Genomic DNA, 19,275 nt, shown 5'->3' with positions numbered 1-19,275 from the left:
TCTAGTCTTAAAATTGTGGACCAGCCCTTTCATAGTCCCAAATTTTATGCTGTTTGCTCTGCTTCTGGAGCAGAGGAAAGACAAAAGTGCTTTTCGTCCCTCTTCATACTCAGGGCAGTTTGTTGGCCACTCAAGCTGTGTCTAGACTACACCTCTCTGTCAACAGAGAGATGTAGATTAGGCACATCAAAATTGCTAATGAAGCAGGGATTTAAATATCCCGTGCTTCATTAGCGTAAACGTGGCCGCTGCTTATTTTTTAAACAGAGCTTTTTCAGGAAAAAAAAAAAAAAAAAAAAACAACAGCAGTCTAGATGCGGATCTGTCGAAAAATAAACACTTTTTTGACAGATCCTGCATTCCTCAAAAAATGAGGTTTACAGGAGCTGTTGAAAAAGGGTTTATTTTTCGACAGATCCACATCTAGACTGCTGAGGGTTTTTTTTGGAAAAAGCTCCCATTTAGAAAAAAAGCAGCGGCCACGTTTACGCTAATGAAGCGCGGGATATTTAAATCCCTGCTTCATTAGCAATTTTGACATGCCTAATCTACATCTCTCTGTCGACAGAGAGGTGTAGTCTAGACGTACCCTTAATGTCCAGCGGTGAAACAAAGGATTAAGACTCATTAGAGATATTGTATGGTTAATAACTAGAATCCATTAACCTGAGAGAGAAAAATGGAGGCTGAAACAAATTGAGTTTAATTTCCAGTAAGTAATTCCTTATTAATCCATCCAGTGGCAGCATAATTTCCTTTTTGGCAAACATGTGATAGAAGTGGAGAATCAAAATCCCACATGTTAAATTATTTCCTAGATTGGAAATAAATTCCTTGCAAATAGTGCCCACACAATTTGATTTTGTACTTGCTCAGCATTGGCATTCAGCAGAGAAGAAAGTCGGTTCTAGGTGGGCACATATTTCCTGTGGATCCCTGCAATGGGGGCAGTGACCCACTACTCAACAAGTGGAGACTTTGGGCCTCAGCTGAAACTTCAAGCCTTCAGAATGAAATTCCATCAAGTCTAGAGGGTCAGCACAAAGTCTATGTCACCCTTTAGGGAATGTACGTTACTGGTACCCCATCTCTGCTGGTCCGCAAGAGATAGAAGTCTTCTGCAGCTCCTGCTTTGGCTCAAGCATGGTAACTGGTGCATTTAGCTTTGGCAGTCCCCAGTTTAGCTCCCTTTAGCCAAGATGGCGGCAGTCCGACTTAAGCTACTGAAGTCCCAATTAGCACTCTCTATGCAGGGATACATGTCACCCATTGCATGATGGACATGTGCATTTTTCCAGGGTGCTAGGTTCCTAGGAGTTAGCATAAGAAGGGCCATCCTGGGTCAGACCAAAGGTGTCCATCTAGCCCAGTGTCTTGTCTACTGACAGTGGCCAATACCAGATGCCCCAGAGGGAGTGAACACAACAGTTAATCCTCACGTGATCCCTCCCTTGTCATCCATCCATTGCTCTCCTCGTGCACACCTCCTACGGCGTATGGTTTCAGAGCGTCTTTTCTTAGGATCTTCTAAGGCTACAGTGTCCAACATGCCAGCCACTAGCCATACGTGGCTATTTGGCCAGGTGAATGTGGCTAGTTGGCTCACAAAATTATTTACATTTTCAGAATAATGTGGCTAGTTCACTAGCAGTAGCCGCTCTAGGGCCTACTGCTTCAGAACTGGTTGGTCACCATGGTTCTAAGGGATTCCTCTCCTTGTCAACCTGCAGTCTTCAAGAGACCATCTCCCCTATGGCACCCCTTCGGCTAGAGGTAGGGAACCTTTTTTGGGTCACAGCCCACTCACCCGTAGAAAAATCAGTCGGGGGCCACACACAAGTGAAAAGCAAAAAAACCCAAAACAAAATAAAACAAAATGAAAAAACACACCCCCCCCCCCACTGATGTGCCCCCTGACTGAGAAGAAGAAGGTCACTCCCCACATTCCCCTCCCACACCAGAGCTTGTGGGGAGGCCCAGCCTAGTAGATTTTTGTGTGATCCAGCCCTGTGGTAGGGCAGTGGGGAGGCTGGAACTCCAGTGCGGGTTCCCTAATGTAGGGTGGGGGGGAGAGGGGCTGAGCCTTGAGGGCTGGATCCAGGCAAGCCAGGGCCGCATCTGGCCCCCGGGCCTGAGGTTCCTCACCCCTGCTTTAGGCATTTCAGTAAAGCCCTTGTCAAGCCATGGAAGGCAGCTAACTAATCTGAAGAACGTAGTGAAGTTGTAGGTGGAGTGAGGTGAGGATCTTGTTGGGAGATGGTGCCCCAGCCAGATCACTGCCAGGCACATACATCCCAATGGACGCTTTATTGTCGTTCTATTATTCCCTGGGCCCTTCACGTGGGATTCCATCTGTCCTTTGGGCATTTTGGACAGATGTCCTCCCAACTACCTTAGCCAACCTGTGTGTACTTATCCCTTTCTGGGCCTGGTCTGTGAGCTGCCAGCCACCCTGATCTCCCATGGTGAATGAAGGGTGCCTGTCACCTCACAGGGTCAGGCCCTTAGGTATAGGGCCTCAGTTGGTGTCAATCAAGGGTGCTCTACTGAGGCCAGTCCCTCCAGGCTATGAATTCCATTTCTTGTTTTTGTAAATGGAGTATCAATCTGGAGACTGCAGATTTGAGCTTCACCGATTTCACCCGGCTGTTTATTACATTGCGTTCCAGGGCTGAGAGTCTGTCTCTGAGAGCGCAGCACACAACTTGCGTCCCACGGGGAGGTGGGCAAAGGGGGCTTTCTGCCCCCTTTCTGCCCTTCCAAGACTGGGCCACTCTGGGACTGGAGTCGGCTCCATGCACCTTTGGATAGTCCTGGAGACCTGTTTAAGTGATGGCTACTCTGTGGAGAACAGCACTGCCCAGAATCATCCAGGGAGGCCTGCCTCCAACACCCTACCAACTTTCCTCCCTGGTGTACCCCTCTGCCAGGGCTTGTGAGGGTGTCCTCAGAAGGCAGCCCTTATGGCTGTCTGCTACTAGGGTTGTCAACCCTGACTGATGCTATTCTGGGAGATTCTTTTTTCCCCATAAAATGATGGGAGATGATGTCATTTTCTTAAAATAGCCTATTCAAATCTCTAGGATTGCCTTCAACAGTCACCGGGCAATTGATGCCAATTCCGGGAGACTCCAGGACAACCCTGGAGGGTTGGCAACCCTATCTGCTACAGTGCCTGCACTAGGATGGTACCCTTCCTCAGCCAGAATTAGGAGTTTGAAGGCTTCCTTAAGCCACAAAGGAGCTGTAGGGGGGAGTCAGGCTGTGACCCCAGAGGAGTTTGGATTCCTGGGATCAGATGCTCAGCTGAGATAAATTGCCACTGTGCCATTGAAAAGACACCAAATGCCCCAAATTTTAATCCAAAGTGGCATTGCCTCCCTCATTTTATGCAAAGTTCTAGTTACAAATGAATCGGCAGACATCTTAATTGCTTATTTCTTGTTGCCTTAAACACAAATTGACATAACACACTTTGTTCAATTGTCTGCAACACTATCACTTAAGGAAAATGCTTTATGCTCTTTTAATGCTGCAATTTAGTGTCCATAAACTTGTCAACACAACTTAACTGCCCCTGTCTAATGAAATGTGTCCATATTCTCACGCGCTAGTGTTTGCAACTGGTAGAGGTGCCTTTATCTTTTCAGGCTCATTGAATATGCACAAAAATATTGCAACTGATTTCCACCCGCTTAAGTGCAAGGCTAATATATGCACTTGCGTACTTCGCTTCTAGCTCTGTTGCAGTTACTGTAGGAGATATAAAACATTAGAGGCCACTAGTAAATATAAAACACAATAAAAAGCTAAGGAAACAGCAGGGGTCAGATCCTTAGCTGGTATAAAGGCTGGTGGAAATCTCTTACACCAGCTGGGATTCTGTCTCAGTATCTCCATGTGTGGACTGGAGTTTGGAGCAGTATTGCTTACCCCAAGTGTTTAAAAATCAGAGTGAGCCTCTCAAAAATCAAAATACTGGCCTAAAAACGGTTATTTAAACCATAACTCTTTGGCTTTTTGTATTTGTTTTTTTGATTTTTGGGTCCTTTAGAAGGCTCATTTTCCAGTCTTTCCCAGCAGCTACAGGAGCCGTAAATTAATTTTTTTTTTGCGTAATGAAAGCTGAAATTCACATGTAGTCAAATGCCTCCAGGAAGGGAAGAAATGTCGCAAGATTCAAGACAAATGTGAGATGGCAACACCTATTTTGTCCTGCAGTGGCCAGCCATGTGCAGCCAAAAGGCCACATGCGGCCCATCAGGGTTCTATGTGCAGTCCTCAAGACATTTTGTTTACCATTGCCCATGCGGGGTTTCTGTCCATATAGTCTTTTTCCTACCGGCATTACTAAAGTAATACACATCTAAAGCCAGGGCATGTGAAGTGAGGTACATACTGATTGCACACCACACTGACTGTGAGAGCCATGACCCTCGGCATCCAGTCACTTCTATGGTTCAGTCAGCACATTGCAAATTCTAGGTATGCAAGCGCAGTTAGTGGAACTACCCTATTCCAGGAGACCGTCTTGGTTATGACAATCTTGTGGCCCACAAAGATAAAGGAGGCTGCCCATGCGGCCCACTCACTCGCCTAGGTTGCCCCTCAATGATGTACTCTGTATCCCTCAAGAGGAAGAGCGCTAATGCAGGGGTCCAAAAATTCAGCACTCCGTGCCTGCTGGCCTTAGAAGGCTGATCACCGTGTCAATCTCCCATTCACCTGGGCCCCAGGAAGCTGAACTGGGTAGTGAGCAATCCCTGGGCTGACAGCTCTCTTGCCGACACATCAGCGGAGAGACCAGGTGAATCATCTTAGGCTGCAGCTTAGCACAAAGAAAATAAAACCAGATGGCTGAGAAGGAATAATGGAGAGGGATGACCCTACAGTCGCCAACCGTGGAGATGCCCTGAGAGTCTTGCTTTTTACAAACAAATTCCAGGCCAGAGTACAGGCCCAGAAGGGCCCTTGTCCTCTCCCTGCTACCATCAGTTACTCAGTCTCAGAGATGCATTCGTTCCCACTGGCTCTGCGTCAGTGGGGAGGGGAGGGAAGGGCAGAAGGTTCAAGGTGCTGAGATGCTGCACATCTAGAGGCAAGAGGCTTCTATGTCTCTCCCCTGCACATGGCACATTTGCATGGGGCAGACCACGACCCGGGCCCCGAATCCTCATGGGACTGCCCCTGCAAGAGGCTGAGTGCCTCTCGTACTGGGAGCCAAGTGCAGGGCGAAACTAAAGGAGACTCGCTGCCAGCGTTCCATCTAAGGTTTTCCATCCTTGTGTTACCTGTGCAAATTTCTCTATCCCTTCCACACTTTAGGGACACACACCTTTACCCAGTTCTAAGGCTCAAGGTGCAACCCTGTTAATTTACACACCCACCGTTACCTAATTCCTACGGCTCAGGGTGTAACTTCCTGTGGGTTTTGCAGGATCTTTAGCCACTGAAAGAGCCTCATACAGTAATATTCTTATCCTCTCTTTATTGACAATTCCCAAACAAGCAGAATACACAGGCTAAGCACACAGTGTCATGCTCACCAATCCTGATAAAGGCAGGCAAACTTCCCCTGTTGGCCAAGCAAAATCAGTCTCTCTGGATCTTAGCTGCTGCACGTCACGGTTGTGCAGGAGAATCCTGGCAGCTTCTGGTCTTAGGCTGTGTCTCCGAGGTGAGTTCTTCTTCCAGGTCTTCCCCCTTCTTCTTGGTGTTTCTTGTCTCCCTTTGGTCTTCTTCCAGCCTTTTGCATCTTTCCTTCTGCTTCTGTTACTTCTGATCTTCTTCCTGGTTTCCTTCTTGGACCTCAGTTTATATAATGAAACCTGAGTCCTGCTTAGCTATTCCTTAACCAATTATTTTAGTATAATTTTACTAACCAATCATGACAAAATAACTTTACCAATCATATCCCACCACCTTAATTGATTGACACCTAGCAAAATTCATTATACAGCAGACAGAAACAGTTACAAACCAGACAGAGATCACACAGTCAAATAATAGGAAAGTGTAATGACAATGGTCATAGAATGAGGATTCCACAACCTCAAGTATTGATAAGCAGTTTCTTGCCAGACAGATTGGCATTACTTAAGTTTTCTTTACCCACCTTGAGATCTGTTTCTTTATCTGGTGACAGTGGGGGAGCTATCAGGACAAAATCCCCTTGTCGCAGCTTGGTGTGACACTGTTTTAATACAATTTAGATGGAATGTGAGTATGTGACTCTACACCTTTCAGCTAATGGCTGCTGCTCTTCAGTCTGGCTGCAGAAGAAGGCTTTGGCTGCCAATATGGCTTCAGGCCTTCCATCATGGTTACAGAAGAACCATATTGTTACACTTGGGAGGGTTGACTTTTCTTTTGGGCAGGTTGAAATTTCTTAGGTGCAACACCAATATTGAGGTAGTGTTTTAGATATCTGCAACACTCAAAAAAATCCAGTTAAAAGAATCTTTTTCTTTCTTACCGCAAGCCATTAACACAGGGGTAGGCGATCATTTTTTTGGGGGGGGGGGGAATCCAAGAATTTGGTAAGTGGTCGAGGGCCACACTCTTCCATTATATAAATGGAGGAGATGCAGGGGTCTGGGATGGAGGTTGGGTTTAGAAGGGAACTTGGAGGTAAGAGATTGGGGTGTGGAATCTGGGAGGAAGTTTGGGTGAAGTAGGAGATCGTGACCTGGGGCGACTGACTGGGGTGAGGAGGGGGTGCAAGGCCTGGGAGGGGGTTGTGACCTGGGGCAGGAGTCCAGGAGGGGGTGCAGAGATTTGGACTGGGACCAGGGATAGCGGATTTGGGTGCTAGATCTGAGAGGGGGTTGTGACCCGAGGAGGGGTGTAGGAGGGAATGTATCTTGGGGAAGGTGTTTGGGGGCTGGAGCAGGGGTGCAGAAGGTTTGGGTTACATAGGGTAGGAGGGCAGAAGTGAGCAGAGGGCTGGGAGAGGGTGGTAGGAGATGGGGTGCTAGAGACAGGCTCTGGCTGGGAGACCTTGCCTGGCTCCCAGCCAGCAGCCCAGCAGGTTCCTTAGCTAGGGTCCCTGCCTTCCAGCCCCTGTAGGTGTATAGGTGAATTGCAGGAGCCATGTTTATTCTAAACTGAATGCTGTGAGCCCAGGGGATGAAGGAGGAGGGGAATGTCACATGCTGCCTGTCCTGCAAACAGGCAGCTGCTATTGTCCGAAACCGGCCAATGGGAGCAATTGGGGGTGGGGGCAGCATGAGAAGCCTGGCTCCCCTCCCTCCAGGGTTCACAAACACACACATAGCCCTGCACCTGGCTTCCCAGAGTGCTGAGTGCGAGCTGGCTGAGGCTCTTGCTGCCAATGATCAGCTTTTGCCCAGCCCTGGAGCAGAGGCTGGAGCCAGCTTCTTCATTTATAGCAGGCAGCAGCAGCTGCTGCTCTTCCTAGAGGGTGAGTGCCCCATCCTACTTCCCCAGCTGATCAGCTGAGCTCCCTCATGGCCCAGGCAGGATGCTACCCATAGACCAGGAGGCAGCCTGTGTGGGGCTGCTGTGTCCTCTCGCCAGCCACACTTATGATTGGGTGGGCAGAACCATGATTTAAGAATATTAAGGCCTACTCAACTAAACGATAAGCAGATGCTTATAAGATAGTCAGTTGACTAGTCGACCAGGCAGTAAAGGGGTGGGGAAGAAGGGGTACTTCAAAGTGGGAGTGCTGCACAGCTGAGTTGGGGATCAGCTGTGCGGAGCTGCCACTTTGAAACCCCAAGGTGGCATTTCAAAGGGGCAGCTGCTGCACAACTGATCCGCAACTTGGCTGTGCGTGACTGCCCCTTTAAAACGCTGAAGCGCCGTGCAGCTAACCCTGGGTTCCGAGTGGCATTTCCCCAGAACCCGGGGTCAGCTGGGGAGTTTCCAGCTGACCCTGGGCTCAGCATGGCATGCAGCGTAGCATGGAGTCCGGGGTCAGCAGGGGACTCAGAGTCTCCCCCAGGCTCCATGGCTTTGAAATGTACAAGAGCCCCTGCTGAGGACTCTTGTACATTTCAAAGCAGGCACACTCACATTCAGCCCAGAGTCAGCGGGACTTCCTGCTGGCCCCAGGCTGCACACAGAGTTCCGCATTTCTCCTTTGAAATGTACAAGAGCCCATCCATTGACTACTCGACTAGTCAATTAACCGATATTTAATATCCTTACCGTGATTCCACCCATCTCAGTGCACCACTAGCAGAGCTATGCCAGGGAAGTACATGGCACCAGGTATAGCTTTGGCACAGAATGAGACCTGGAGGCTCATTGTGACTGTGAAACTCAGTCTGTTTTCTGGTCGGCTTCTTCTGGGACAGCGCAGTAGCAAACTGCCCTTTGCTTGTCTGAACCTCATGTGAGTACATCTTACCTGTGTGAGCATTCCCCTTGGCAACAGAGCTGTTCATGCTAGGAAGGGGGGCGGGACTGGGTTGTTTTATTGACACAGCCAAGGGTGAGCGGTGCTACCAAAAGGCCAAAAGGAAAAGGACACCGAGTGACAAAAAGGTGCTCTTGGTACTCTGGCTGCAGTCCGTATTCTAAACAGAAGACCAAAATGTGTGTTCACGCTATAATCCAGACAGGCAAGGAATTAAAAATAGAGCCCTAAAAGGTTGACAAGTCCCTTTAAGTACACTTAAATTCATATGCATACCCTGATGTCTGTTTGAACTTGGATAGTTTGATGCAGTGGATGTATAAATATCCAGTGAGTGATTCTGCAAATCCTGTTTTGATAAGGTCTTAAATCTGCTGAGATCAGAACATAAAACTCCCTTGTAGCTTCAGTGCTAGGTGAAAACTCTGCTTGCCAATTCATTCTTTTTTTTTATTTTCTCCTTCAGAATTGTAAGATGCAGCTGTAAATCTTGTGGCTGTTACAAGCATAGAATTTGAAATGAAAATGGAGCCAACCGTAGCATGGGTGTAAATAGCTGTGCTAGTGGCATTGCACTCTATTTATTCCTTATCTGGATTCAGGCCTATTATGTTCATTTCCATTTTAATAATTGTTGCACTCTGTCTGTCTATCATGTAACTTTAAGATCTTGAGATAAATGTTCTGCAATAACTTGTGCGCTGGATAACAATATGTTTCCAAGAACAGAAGTACAGCCAATATAAAACTCTCCATCAGTGTATTGTTCCTTCAGTAGATGATTCATAGGCATCTTACTGGAATGAACCACTAAAGGATTTGGTAATATAACTAATGATATTAAACCCATTTAAAGAAGCTGCTGTTAATATTTCAGTTTTAAATACTATTTGCTGGGTTGCTATTATGCTCTGATTGTTATATTGACAAAGTATGTCTGTATATGGAGCCGGTTGCAAATTTTTATTGCTTTTTTATACAAAAATTGCCTTTTCAACTAACTGTGAAAACAGTGTTTCTGAGAATATTTCCCCCTTTTCTTTGTTAAAATGTTTCGGCTTTTGATTGAAAAACCTCAAGTAGCAAAAATACCAGTTTTTGACAGCCACACATCAGTTTGAGGCTTTTGAAAAAAGAATTTGAGATTTAGTTTTTGGACAAAAAAAGATTAAATTTCTTGTTTGGTTTTATTTTGTTTTTCTGCAGAAATAAAGTATATCACTCCCTGGCTCTGTGCATTAGCAGAGTCATTCTTCTTCGTTGGTTTGACCAGAACTGCTTAGAATAATAGTATAAGGCATAGAATGCATTGTTAGTTTTACTGGGACTGTATCGTCACATGCTGTATCAGTTTAACATGCTACTACAAGAGTGTTTGATCTTTAAACGATTATGTGATTTTTTGTTGTTGTTTTAGAAATCTATTCTCTGAAGAATATATCTGAGTGGAAATGCGCTCTGGAAAAATCCCTTAATGATGCAGCAAAGTTTCCTCTTCCAATGGAAGTATTCAAGGTAAAAGAGATGCATTTATTTCTTTAATTACAGAGCTACCATTGAATAAATACACCAGGGAGTGAACAAACTTCTCATGTTTACCTAATTTAGGAGGGGCACCATTCTAGTATGTCATGTGATGAAAAGTCAGATTTTTGCAGAAACTGAAATAGGAAAAGCAGCGAGGAGTCCTGTGGCACCTTATAGACTAACTGAAGTGTAGGAGCATAAGCTTTCGTGGGCAAAGACTCACTTCGTCAGATGCATGTGGGTCTTTGCCCATGAAAGCTTATGCTCCTACACTTCAGTTAGTCTATAAGGTGCCACAGGACTCCTCTCCACTTTTGCAGATTCAGACTAACACAGCTACCCATCTGATACTGGAATAGGAAAGGCCATTTTTGTTGTTGATTTAGGCCATGTCTGCACTACGAAAGTATTTTGAAATTACTAAATTCAATTTAATAACTCCCGATTTAACAAATTCAAACTGGCATGTCCCCACTAGAGGAAACCTCAAAATTAGTCCAAGGCAGGCTCCGTTAATGTGGATGCATTACCTTAGACTTAGCGCTCCGGGAAGCACTGGGGAGTAGTTACTTCGAATTATTCTGGGGAGTAGTTATTTTGAAATAGTAGCACTGGAGCATGCACACTACAATTATTTCAAAATAACTATTTTGGAATTATCATTACTCCTGACGAAAAGCAGGAGTACAGATTTCGAATTCCTCAGCCTCTTATTTCGAAATAACGAACTTGATAGTGTGAAATTTTCACTTATAAATTTGACCCGGGGGAGGTTATTTCGAAATAAAGTCCTAGTGTAGACCAGGGCTTAGAAAATTGACTCCTTGTAGTCAGAGACTATAGGGGTATGTGGTGCATGACATTGATTTCTCCCACATCATTTTTAAAGCACATTGCTATGTAAAGTCTGTGCAAAAGACACCACTTATGACATCAGAATAGGGTTTAAATGGGACTTATGAACATAGGAATTTTCACACTTGATCAGACCCAATGTCCATCTAATCCAGTTTCCTATCTCTATCACCACATACTTCAAAGGAAGTTGAAAGAACCCTGAAGTAAGCAGATGTGGGTAATCTGTCCCCTTGTAGATTTCATCTTGGTCTGTAGTACTTAGAGATCGGCTTCAGATCCCAAAGCACAAGATCTAACATCCTTCCTAAAAATTTTGTTGTCAGTGGATAGTTTTGATTGCCATATAAATATCCAATCTCTTACATTCTTGGCCTCAATTACTTCCTGTGGCAATGAGTTCCACCTTTTATCAGATCTGAATTTCCCTTTTTTTACATTCAGTGAAGAGCCCATTCTTCTTGTGCAACAAGACAGGAAAACAGAGCACCGAATCTACCTTCTGCAGATCATTCATAGTTATATATATATTTTATCATGTCCCCCCATAGAAAGGTATCCATTATCTTTCTAAGGCAGAATGTCCCCAGTCTATCAGCTTCTCTTCATAGCAGCTGAGGATCATTCTTGTCACATGTCTCTGAACTCCCTTGTTTTGCAATATTATTTGTTAGTTGTGTTGATCAGTGCTGCACACAGTAGGACCAGTGAGTCATAGTCTTTGGGATGGATTTCAGCTTATTGTTGGTAAAATCCTTTCTTGGAACTCTTACTTCTCTTAAACCAGGTCTTCACTAAGGGGAAAGTTGACTTAAGATACACAACTCCAACTATGTTAATTATGTAGCTGGAGTCAAAGTATCTTTAATCGCATTTTTACGCCATCCATACAGTGGGAGGTTGACGGAAGCACATGCTTCCATCAGCTTCCCTTACTCCTCATAAGGAGCAGGAGTACCAGTGCCAACAGGGGTGCTCTGAATTAGAGGGTCTGTACTAGACCTGCTAATTCAAACCCTAGAAAATCAACTGCAGCAACATCAGTCTTCTGCATAGTGTAGACATGGCCTTATGTAGAGAAGAAACAGGCGACCCAGGAGCAGATGGGGTAAACTGAACTGCTTTATTGCCCACATATGTTTACCTCAGACATTCAACAAACGTCTGAGTGGCACCAATTTGGCACCAATTACATCCTTTTGTCTATTTTAGTATGTTAATTCACATGTCTATTACTACTTTCCCTAAAACCTTATTTAGTAATGTTAACTTCTGCACAATGAATGTTAATAAGCAGGTGAGGAATACAATTATACCTGCCCCTGTTTGTTGTTTACTGGTTTTAGTTGAATCAGCATTACCTACTGTCTTAATCAGCAGCTTATAAGGAGAGGGAAAGCATGTTGACCCTGAAAATGTTTTATGGAACAAGTGTAAAGACAAAACGAGATACTTTTCAGTGCAACCATCTTCCAAGGCTGCCACAACAAAGGGGAAAACCGTGTTTAAAGGGCAATGACAATTTCAGCTAGACTCCTTAACCACTAATGTATAGCCATCCCAGACCCCTATTAATTTTTACATATCCCAATAGGCAGGGCTCACCAAGCAGCGGCGAGCCCTTCTCGCCAGCCGCACACTACCGCACGCTGCACATGCACAAACCGCGCTGCACAGCCGCGCTGGGCTAAAATCTATTACGTTAATTGTCGAGCCCTGCCAATAAGCCTTACTGTGTTTATCCTAAGAAGCTGCACTAGACCACTGAGAGGAGATTATACTAACTGGTCATATGTGTCCTGCAAAGAATATTTGATGCTCATCTTCTCTTGAGTTAGCATTATTTTTTAGTGATCTACAATGGTGCCACTAGTGCCTTTATTGTAAAATTCTGGATTTCAAGAGTATCCTCCAATTGAATATCAAGAGGTAACACACAAACACTGAGGAGTTAAGCCTCACTGCACCTGTGTGAGGTAGGGAAACATTGTTATTCCCATGGCGTGGCTAGAAGAATTGGAACATAGAGAGAAAATGCTGTTCTAAGTCTGTGGAAGAGATATACCAGCAATGGATGTAATAGAAAGGCCTTAAAGATATAGGCTAGAATCCAGATTGTTGATGGCTGCACTATATCCAGTCACCTCTCTCCTCAGTTTTGCCTTCCTTCAGCTGGTAACCTCATGGAGCCTGTTAGTAGGTGTGCACTGTGTCTCCCTGCAAATCTTCTGTATTTCTTCCTTCATCATTGCATAGTCCACTGCTTCCCTGCCTCCGCTGCTTATTTGCCAAGCATTTTAAATGTAGGTTTTGCTGTTACTGTCTGTGTAGGTGAAATTCACCACTGTGTTGTGAATCACACGAGTCCCATGGGGGTTACGTGAGCACTTAGCAATTATAGTGCTGGCTCCTTGCACAGGGATGGCTTTTACGCTGCTCTTGATGATGTTAGGAAGAACTTTCAGCCTATAAAGGCAGTTAAGGAGTAGAATTAGCTTCCCAGAAAGGTTGTGGAATCCCCATCATTGGAAGTTTTGAAAAGCATGTTTGACAGACACCTGTTAGGGATGGTCTAGATTTATTTTGTCCTGCTTCAGCACAGATAGCTGGACTAGATAACCTCACCAGGTCCCTTCCAGTTCTTCATTTCTATAACTCTGTGCCCTTTAAAAAACCCTTGGCTTAAAATTTATTTGCTAGGAAAGACAGCCACTTTATGGTTTTCTGCTAACGATAACTCCTCACTCTCAATATAACACTTTTCATTGGTAGCTCCCCAGCCACTTTGCAAAGGAGGACAGTATCATATCCCCATTTTACAGATAGAAAGACTGAGGCAAAGAGTGGGTATGCAGTGTGCTAAAGATGTCACAGCAGGCTAGTGACAGAGTCAGGAACAGAAGCCAGCTCTCCTGAGTTGCAGTCCTAAGCTCTATCCACTAGACAACACTGCCTTTTCAATCACCCTTGCTTTATTTTCATGTTCCCAAGACAGGTGCAGCCAACTCCCCATGAAGGTTTCAGGGTCCCGTGGTCCAGCTAAGAAGCATTTTAATTAGAACCGTTTTATTTAAAATGCTGGGTGAAAGTCTCATCTTGCACAGGGCTAATACAAAGCCAGTGCTCATTGCAGTTCCACTGATGCCCTATTTTGAAACTATCACCAGGACTTCAGTGATGTATAGCCCTCCCATTGGCTGTCTGCACAAAGGTGATACCCAGTCACTGTGCCCATATTTCTAGCAACTCTGACTTTGTATTTCATGTATCTGTTTCAAGGTCAAAACACAGTGATTCTAAGATTAGCCCTCAGAGAATTTCTGTGGAAGAGTGCAAAATATCCCTGGCGAGGCACAACCCTCCCCTTTTTGAATTGACATCCTCTGGCTGTTGGATCCTCTCTTCTCTGTGTGCAAACCTTTGTCCGCTTACTTGCATTATGGCATCAGGGCTGTGTTTGTAGATTCAGCGAGTCCCACTTTTGAAGTGTCTGGTGGTGGGATAGTGCCAGAATTCTTATACGTTGGGAAGAACGAGCAGCACAAAGCACCTGGAATGGACTGAGATGAGCGTTAGTTGGGGACTGAACACAAAGAAGAGCAAAAGCCACAGGTGCTTTTTGTTTTGCCAAACCACATCCAGGGCATGGTTCAACTCAGCCTTGATTCTGTACATACCTGGAGGGGGTGTTGGATAAATATTTCTGCTCTGGAACCATTTGTTGTTTCAACTGCAAATGAGTGAAGCACAGGGTGGCTTTGTTTTTGGTTTGAAAATGTCCCCCCTCAAGCAGAAATGTGCTTTACAAAACCAGAGAGGCTCATGTCTGGGTCTTCTTTCATGTCAGCCTCCAAAGTCAGGGATGTGGGGCAACATTGATTATATGGGCCAGGTTGGACTAGCTCTGTTGAAGTCACTTTTCTCAGTGAAGTTATTGGTGACCAACAGATGATGAGGCCAAGGTTCTGATTTGGGGTCATGAAAAGAACATAAGAACGGCCACACTGGGTGAGATCAAATGTCCAACTAGCCAGTGTCCTGTCTGCCGACAGTGGCCAATGCCAGATAGCCCAGAGGGAATGAACAGAACAGAGAATCATCACGTGATCCATCCCCTGTCACCAATTCCCAGCTTCTGACAAACAGAAGTTAGGGACACCATTTCTACCCATCCTGGCTAATAGCCATTGATGGGTTCATTTCTGCTTCCACGTGAGTCGCTTACTTCCATTGATTTCAGCAGAAGCAGTATTTTGAAGTCTATTTGCCTATGGCCTTTATTTTTATTCCTAGTATAATTTTAAAATAATGGCAGAAATCCTTGCCCTTCTGAAGTCAATGGGGAGTTTTTCCAGTCACTTCATGGGCGCTGGGCTCTTATGTTGCATGGACATGACGACAAGATGAAAGTGGCAGACATTTACTCAGCCAATAGGTCCAGAACTCAAAACATACTGGCTGTGTCTAGACTGGCAAGTTTTTCCACAAAAGCAGCTGCTTTTGCGGAAAAACTTGCCGGCTGTCTACACTGGCCACTTTAATTTCCACAAGAACACTGACTTCCTACTGTCTGAAATCGGTGCTTCTTGCGGAAATACTATGCTGCTCCCGTTCAGGCAAAAGTCCTTTTGCGCAAAAGGGCCAGTGTAGACAGTGATAGAAATGTAGCCGTGTTAGTCTGGGGTTAGCTCAGATTTGTTTTGTGCAAAAAAGCCCCGATCGTGAAAATGGCAATCGGGGCTTTTTTTGCGGAAAAGAGCGTCTAGATTGGCACTGACGCTTTTCGCAAAAAGTGCTTTTGTGGAAAAGCGTCTGTGCCAATCTAGACGCTCTTTTCCGCAAATGCTTTTAACGGAAAACTTTTCCGTTAAAAGCATTTGCGGAAAATCATGCCACTCTAGACGTAGCCACTGAGCCTGATCTTCCTCTCTTAGGATACGTCTAGACTACACGCTTTTTTCGAAAGAGATTGTCTAGACAGCCACAACTTTTTTCAAAAAAGCGATCCCCCAGGCAAGCCCTGTTGGTGGTCAAGAATGCCTTTTTTCGAAATAGCTCTTTCCAAAAAAGGTGTTTTTCCTCATAAAATGAGGTTTACCGTTGTTGAAAAAACTGCCGTGTTCTTTCAATTTAATTTTGAAAGAACTCAGCGGCGATCTAAACACAGGTGAAGTTTTTTCGAAAAAAGGCCACTTTTTTTTTTCTTTGAAAATACCCTGTAGTCTAGACATAGCCTGACATTGCTTTCACGCTGGTTTAACTTCATCGGAGTTACTCCTAATTTGCACCCACAAAAGATGAGGAGGATCAGGTCCATTTTTGAAGGGTGAATTTACATAGCACCCATACCTTGAAATAATGTTGAATTAATGTTTACACAGCGCCAAATTTCAAAATAAAGCGCTATTCCAAAATGTCCCTTACCACGCGTGGAATGAGGTTTACAGGGATGTTGGAATAGCGAGCCCGTTATATTTCAAACGGGCGTGCTCAAAAGACGCGGAATAGCTTTTTCAGGATACTGGAAGTATCCCGAAATAGCGGTGCAGTGTAGAAATAGCCTAAATATCTGGTAGAAGAATCTTTTAATTAAGCAATAAGATCTCAGAGTTTGGGTGGTTTGAGAATACCATGCCACTGGTGAGGACTTGGGCATGAATTAAAAAAGCCTGCAGCTGTCCCATCTGAGGATGGGTTCATCTGCTCATGTGAGCACAGCAGTGCCTGATTTGGCTGTTCTTTAGATGAGAGACCTCCAAGGAAAACCATTGCTACTCAAGAATATGGTGGTGGAGATTCAGAAGGTGTCATTCTTCACGGAATATCAGAAGGGAACAGATTCCCCTGCATGGTGCAACAGGGCTGTGCGGTTCTAGAGCTGTCATCTGTTAAATGAACTGTAAAACAGAGATCTTGCCATTGTTAAAGACCCATGGGGTATTTTTACTGAAGTTGAAGTGTTTACTCTGGAGTATTCAGTCAATTCTGGTTTGGATAATTACCTTCTGTCCACTTTGATGAAGCAAAGTGGTTAAGCATGCCTTTAACTTTAACTACACAGGTAATCCAGTTGAAGTCAGTGCTTAAGTGTTTGGCAGGATCAGGTCTAAATTACCTTTTCAGTTTCAGTTGCACGCAGTATAGAGAAGAAGAAGAGAGCCATTGTTGACTTTGCAGCCTAATTCCAGAGCGATGCCTACCCTTCTGTGATTGGTAAAGTGACTCCTATATATATGGGTCTGATCATACTCCCATTACAATCAACAGCAAAACTTCTCCTATCTTCAGCAGGGTAGGATCCGGCTCTAACTGGGGCCTCACACTCCATTGACTTACCCATCCTTGCATACAAGTACAATAATATTACTAACTACTGGCTCTTATCCATCCCTGACAGCCTCCAACTGCTTTATAAAGGAGGGAGTGCCATTATCTCCATTTTACTCTTAGGGAAACTGAGGCACAGAATGGGGAAATGAGCTACCCAGGTCACTCGGAAGGCCTGAGGCAGAGCCAGTACCAGAACTCAGGAGCCCCCATGAAGTACTTTAGCCACTGTACCTAAATGAGGAGGAGATTCTGGTTCATAGACGGCACTTTAATGTAGCAAACAAAGACAAGATCCAGAAGCTGGAAGCTGAAGCTAGACAAATTCATACAAGAAATAAGTGACACATTATTAACCGTGGTGCAGATTAGCCACTGCAACATTTTACCTTTGGGATATGCTGGGTTCTCCATCCCTTGAAGTCTTTGAGGGCAGATCCCTCACTGGTATAGTGTTGTCCTAGAACTACAATAGTTTCTACCAGTTTAGGATCTGTCCCTTTTTATCAAGGTGGGGTATCTTTAAAAAAAAAATACAGATGCATTACAAGTTTCTGCAGGAATTACTGGGTGCAATTCTACTGACTGTGTTATGCAGAACAGGCTAGTTGCTCATAAAGGTCCCTTCTAGTCTTAAAAATCTGTGTATTTTTTTAGTGCTAAAAATAGAGCCCTTTTACAAGTTAACACCTAATCTGTATAGTTTGGATAAAACAATGGTAGAGCAGCAGATGCGAAGTACATTTAAACTCTGAGGAGAGAGTTTGGTGCTGGCTGCTGGCATTTATGTATTTAAAACTTTTATGTGATTTGGATTTATCCTATTATGCATGGAGCAAGACCACAGTAACTGGATCATTCCTGCTCCCCGGGGGTTTCTATCCGTTTCCTGCCAATTGTTAGTTATACTCACTTGTTGCATATTAAACTGCGTGTTTCCTGGGGAGATATCACCTCATCCTATGTGTCTGTGCAGTACCTAGCACAGTGGTCTCCAGGCATTACCACTGTCCCTGCAATGGTAATAATTAATACCTCGGGTAATGGGATGAACTTTTAAGAAAGGATCATTTAGGATTCAGGCTCTCCTTAGGCAAGCAGTGAAAGCGCTGTCCTTTGAGATGAGAGCTGTTTGAACACAATTCAGAATCTGAAATTTACAGCCACTTTGGGTGAGAATTTAAATATTTAAAACAGATAAAGGTTAATTAAAATGTTTTCCCCTTTTCCCAATATCATGATGGTGTTTTTCTTCCAGATTTTGATTTTTTTTTAAAAGGTACAAAATTATCCCCAAAATGTTCATGATAATTTTAGTTTGTTTTTTGACCAGCTCTTCTTGAGAAATTAAAAATTAAGTGAGATCCAGTTTAGGGGAATATCCTGGAGGGGGACAATCCTGCATGGATGAAGATGGACTAGATTACCTCATAGGTTTTTCTTTCTCATGCTCCCAGAATAGATGGGCATGTGTTTGAAGTTGCTGGTAAAAGCAGACGTGCTTTGGTTTAACTTAGGAGCCAAACTTGAATGTAAGCGTTTCCCTGCCCCCCCGAGTGCTGATTGCTTGGCTGGTGTTTGTGATGCACGCTGTGCTTTAATAACCTGCTAGTCACCATTTTGCTGCAGCCTGCCAGGTTGTTTATACACCATCTGTTCCTTTGCATCCATAACTCTCATCAGCCTTCTGGTGGGATCCTTAACTTTTTGACTGCTATGCTGTACATAGTTTCTCCCCTCTGCTAATCCCTTACATTTGATCTGCTTCTGTCTCTGCTCCTTAAATCTCTTTACCTTTGTACATAATGTGGCTGATCACTTTCTAAAAGCACCTTATCAACTTGCATCCCTTCACCCTTCCAAGTGTAAGAATGGCTTTCTCTTAGCCTCTCTGTGGCTCACTTTTTACGGATGGAATAATAACACATCCCTGCCCAAATGCATTAATATTTGTGTGGCATGCAGGTGATAAACAGATAAAATGCAACCACTTCTGTGGTGGCCTGTGGCGTTGCACTGTAGCACTACATAACAGTCCAGGGTAAGCAGTGAAGAAAAATACAAGTGAAACTTTGGAGGGAATTCAGGAACAGCAGAATGTAAATCCCTGACTTGGAGTGAGATTATGCGCAATGACTGAACAGGTAGCCCTCCCACACATTTGCTTTTGAACGTTCACC

At 44.5% G+C, this 19,275-nt stretch overlaps 1 protein-coding gene across 8 annotated transcripts in view; it reads left to right on the top strand.

Annotated features, from left to right (window-relative positions):
• The window catches only part of SFMBT2 (Scm like with four mbt domains 2), a 209,178-nt gene that overhangs the window by 98,651 nt on the left and 91,252 nt on the right, over nt 1–19,275 (top strand). For all 8 annotated transcript variants that reach the window (XR_012903105.1, XM_075925993.1, XM_075925992.1 and 5 more), the window contains one exon: nt 9,804–9,901. Coding sequence is in view for 7 of the 8 variants with exons in the window: in XM_075925993.1 (XP_075782108.1) it covers nt 9,804–9,901 (98 nt within the window). In the remaining variant the exon portion in view is untranslated. The remainder of the gene's footprint in view (nt 1–9,803; nt 9,902–19,275) is intronic.

Source organism: Pelodiscus sinensis, chromosome 1 (assembly GCF_049634645.1).
Source record: "Pelodiscus sinensis isolate JC-2024 chromosome 1, ASM4963464v1, whole genome shotgun sequence".
Classification (NCBI taxonomy): Eukaryota; Metazoa; Chordata; order Testudines; family Trionychidae; genus Pelodiscus; species Pelodiscus sinensis.
The sequence above is the reverse complement of the archived record's forward strand: the minus strand, read 5'-3'. Positions and strand labels throughout refer to the sequence as shown.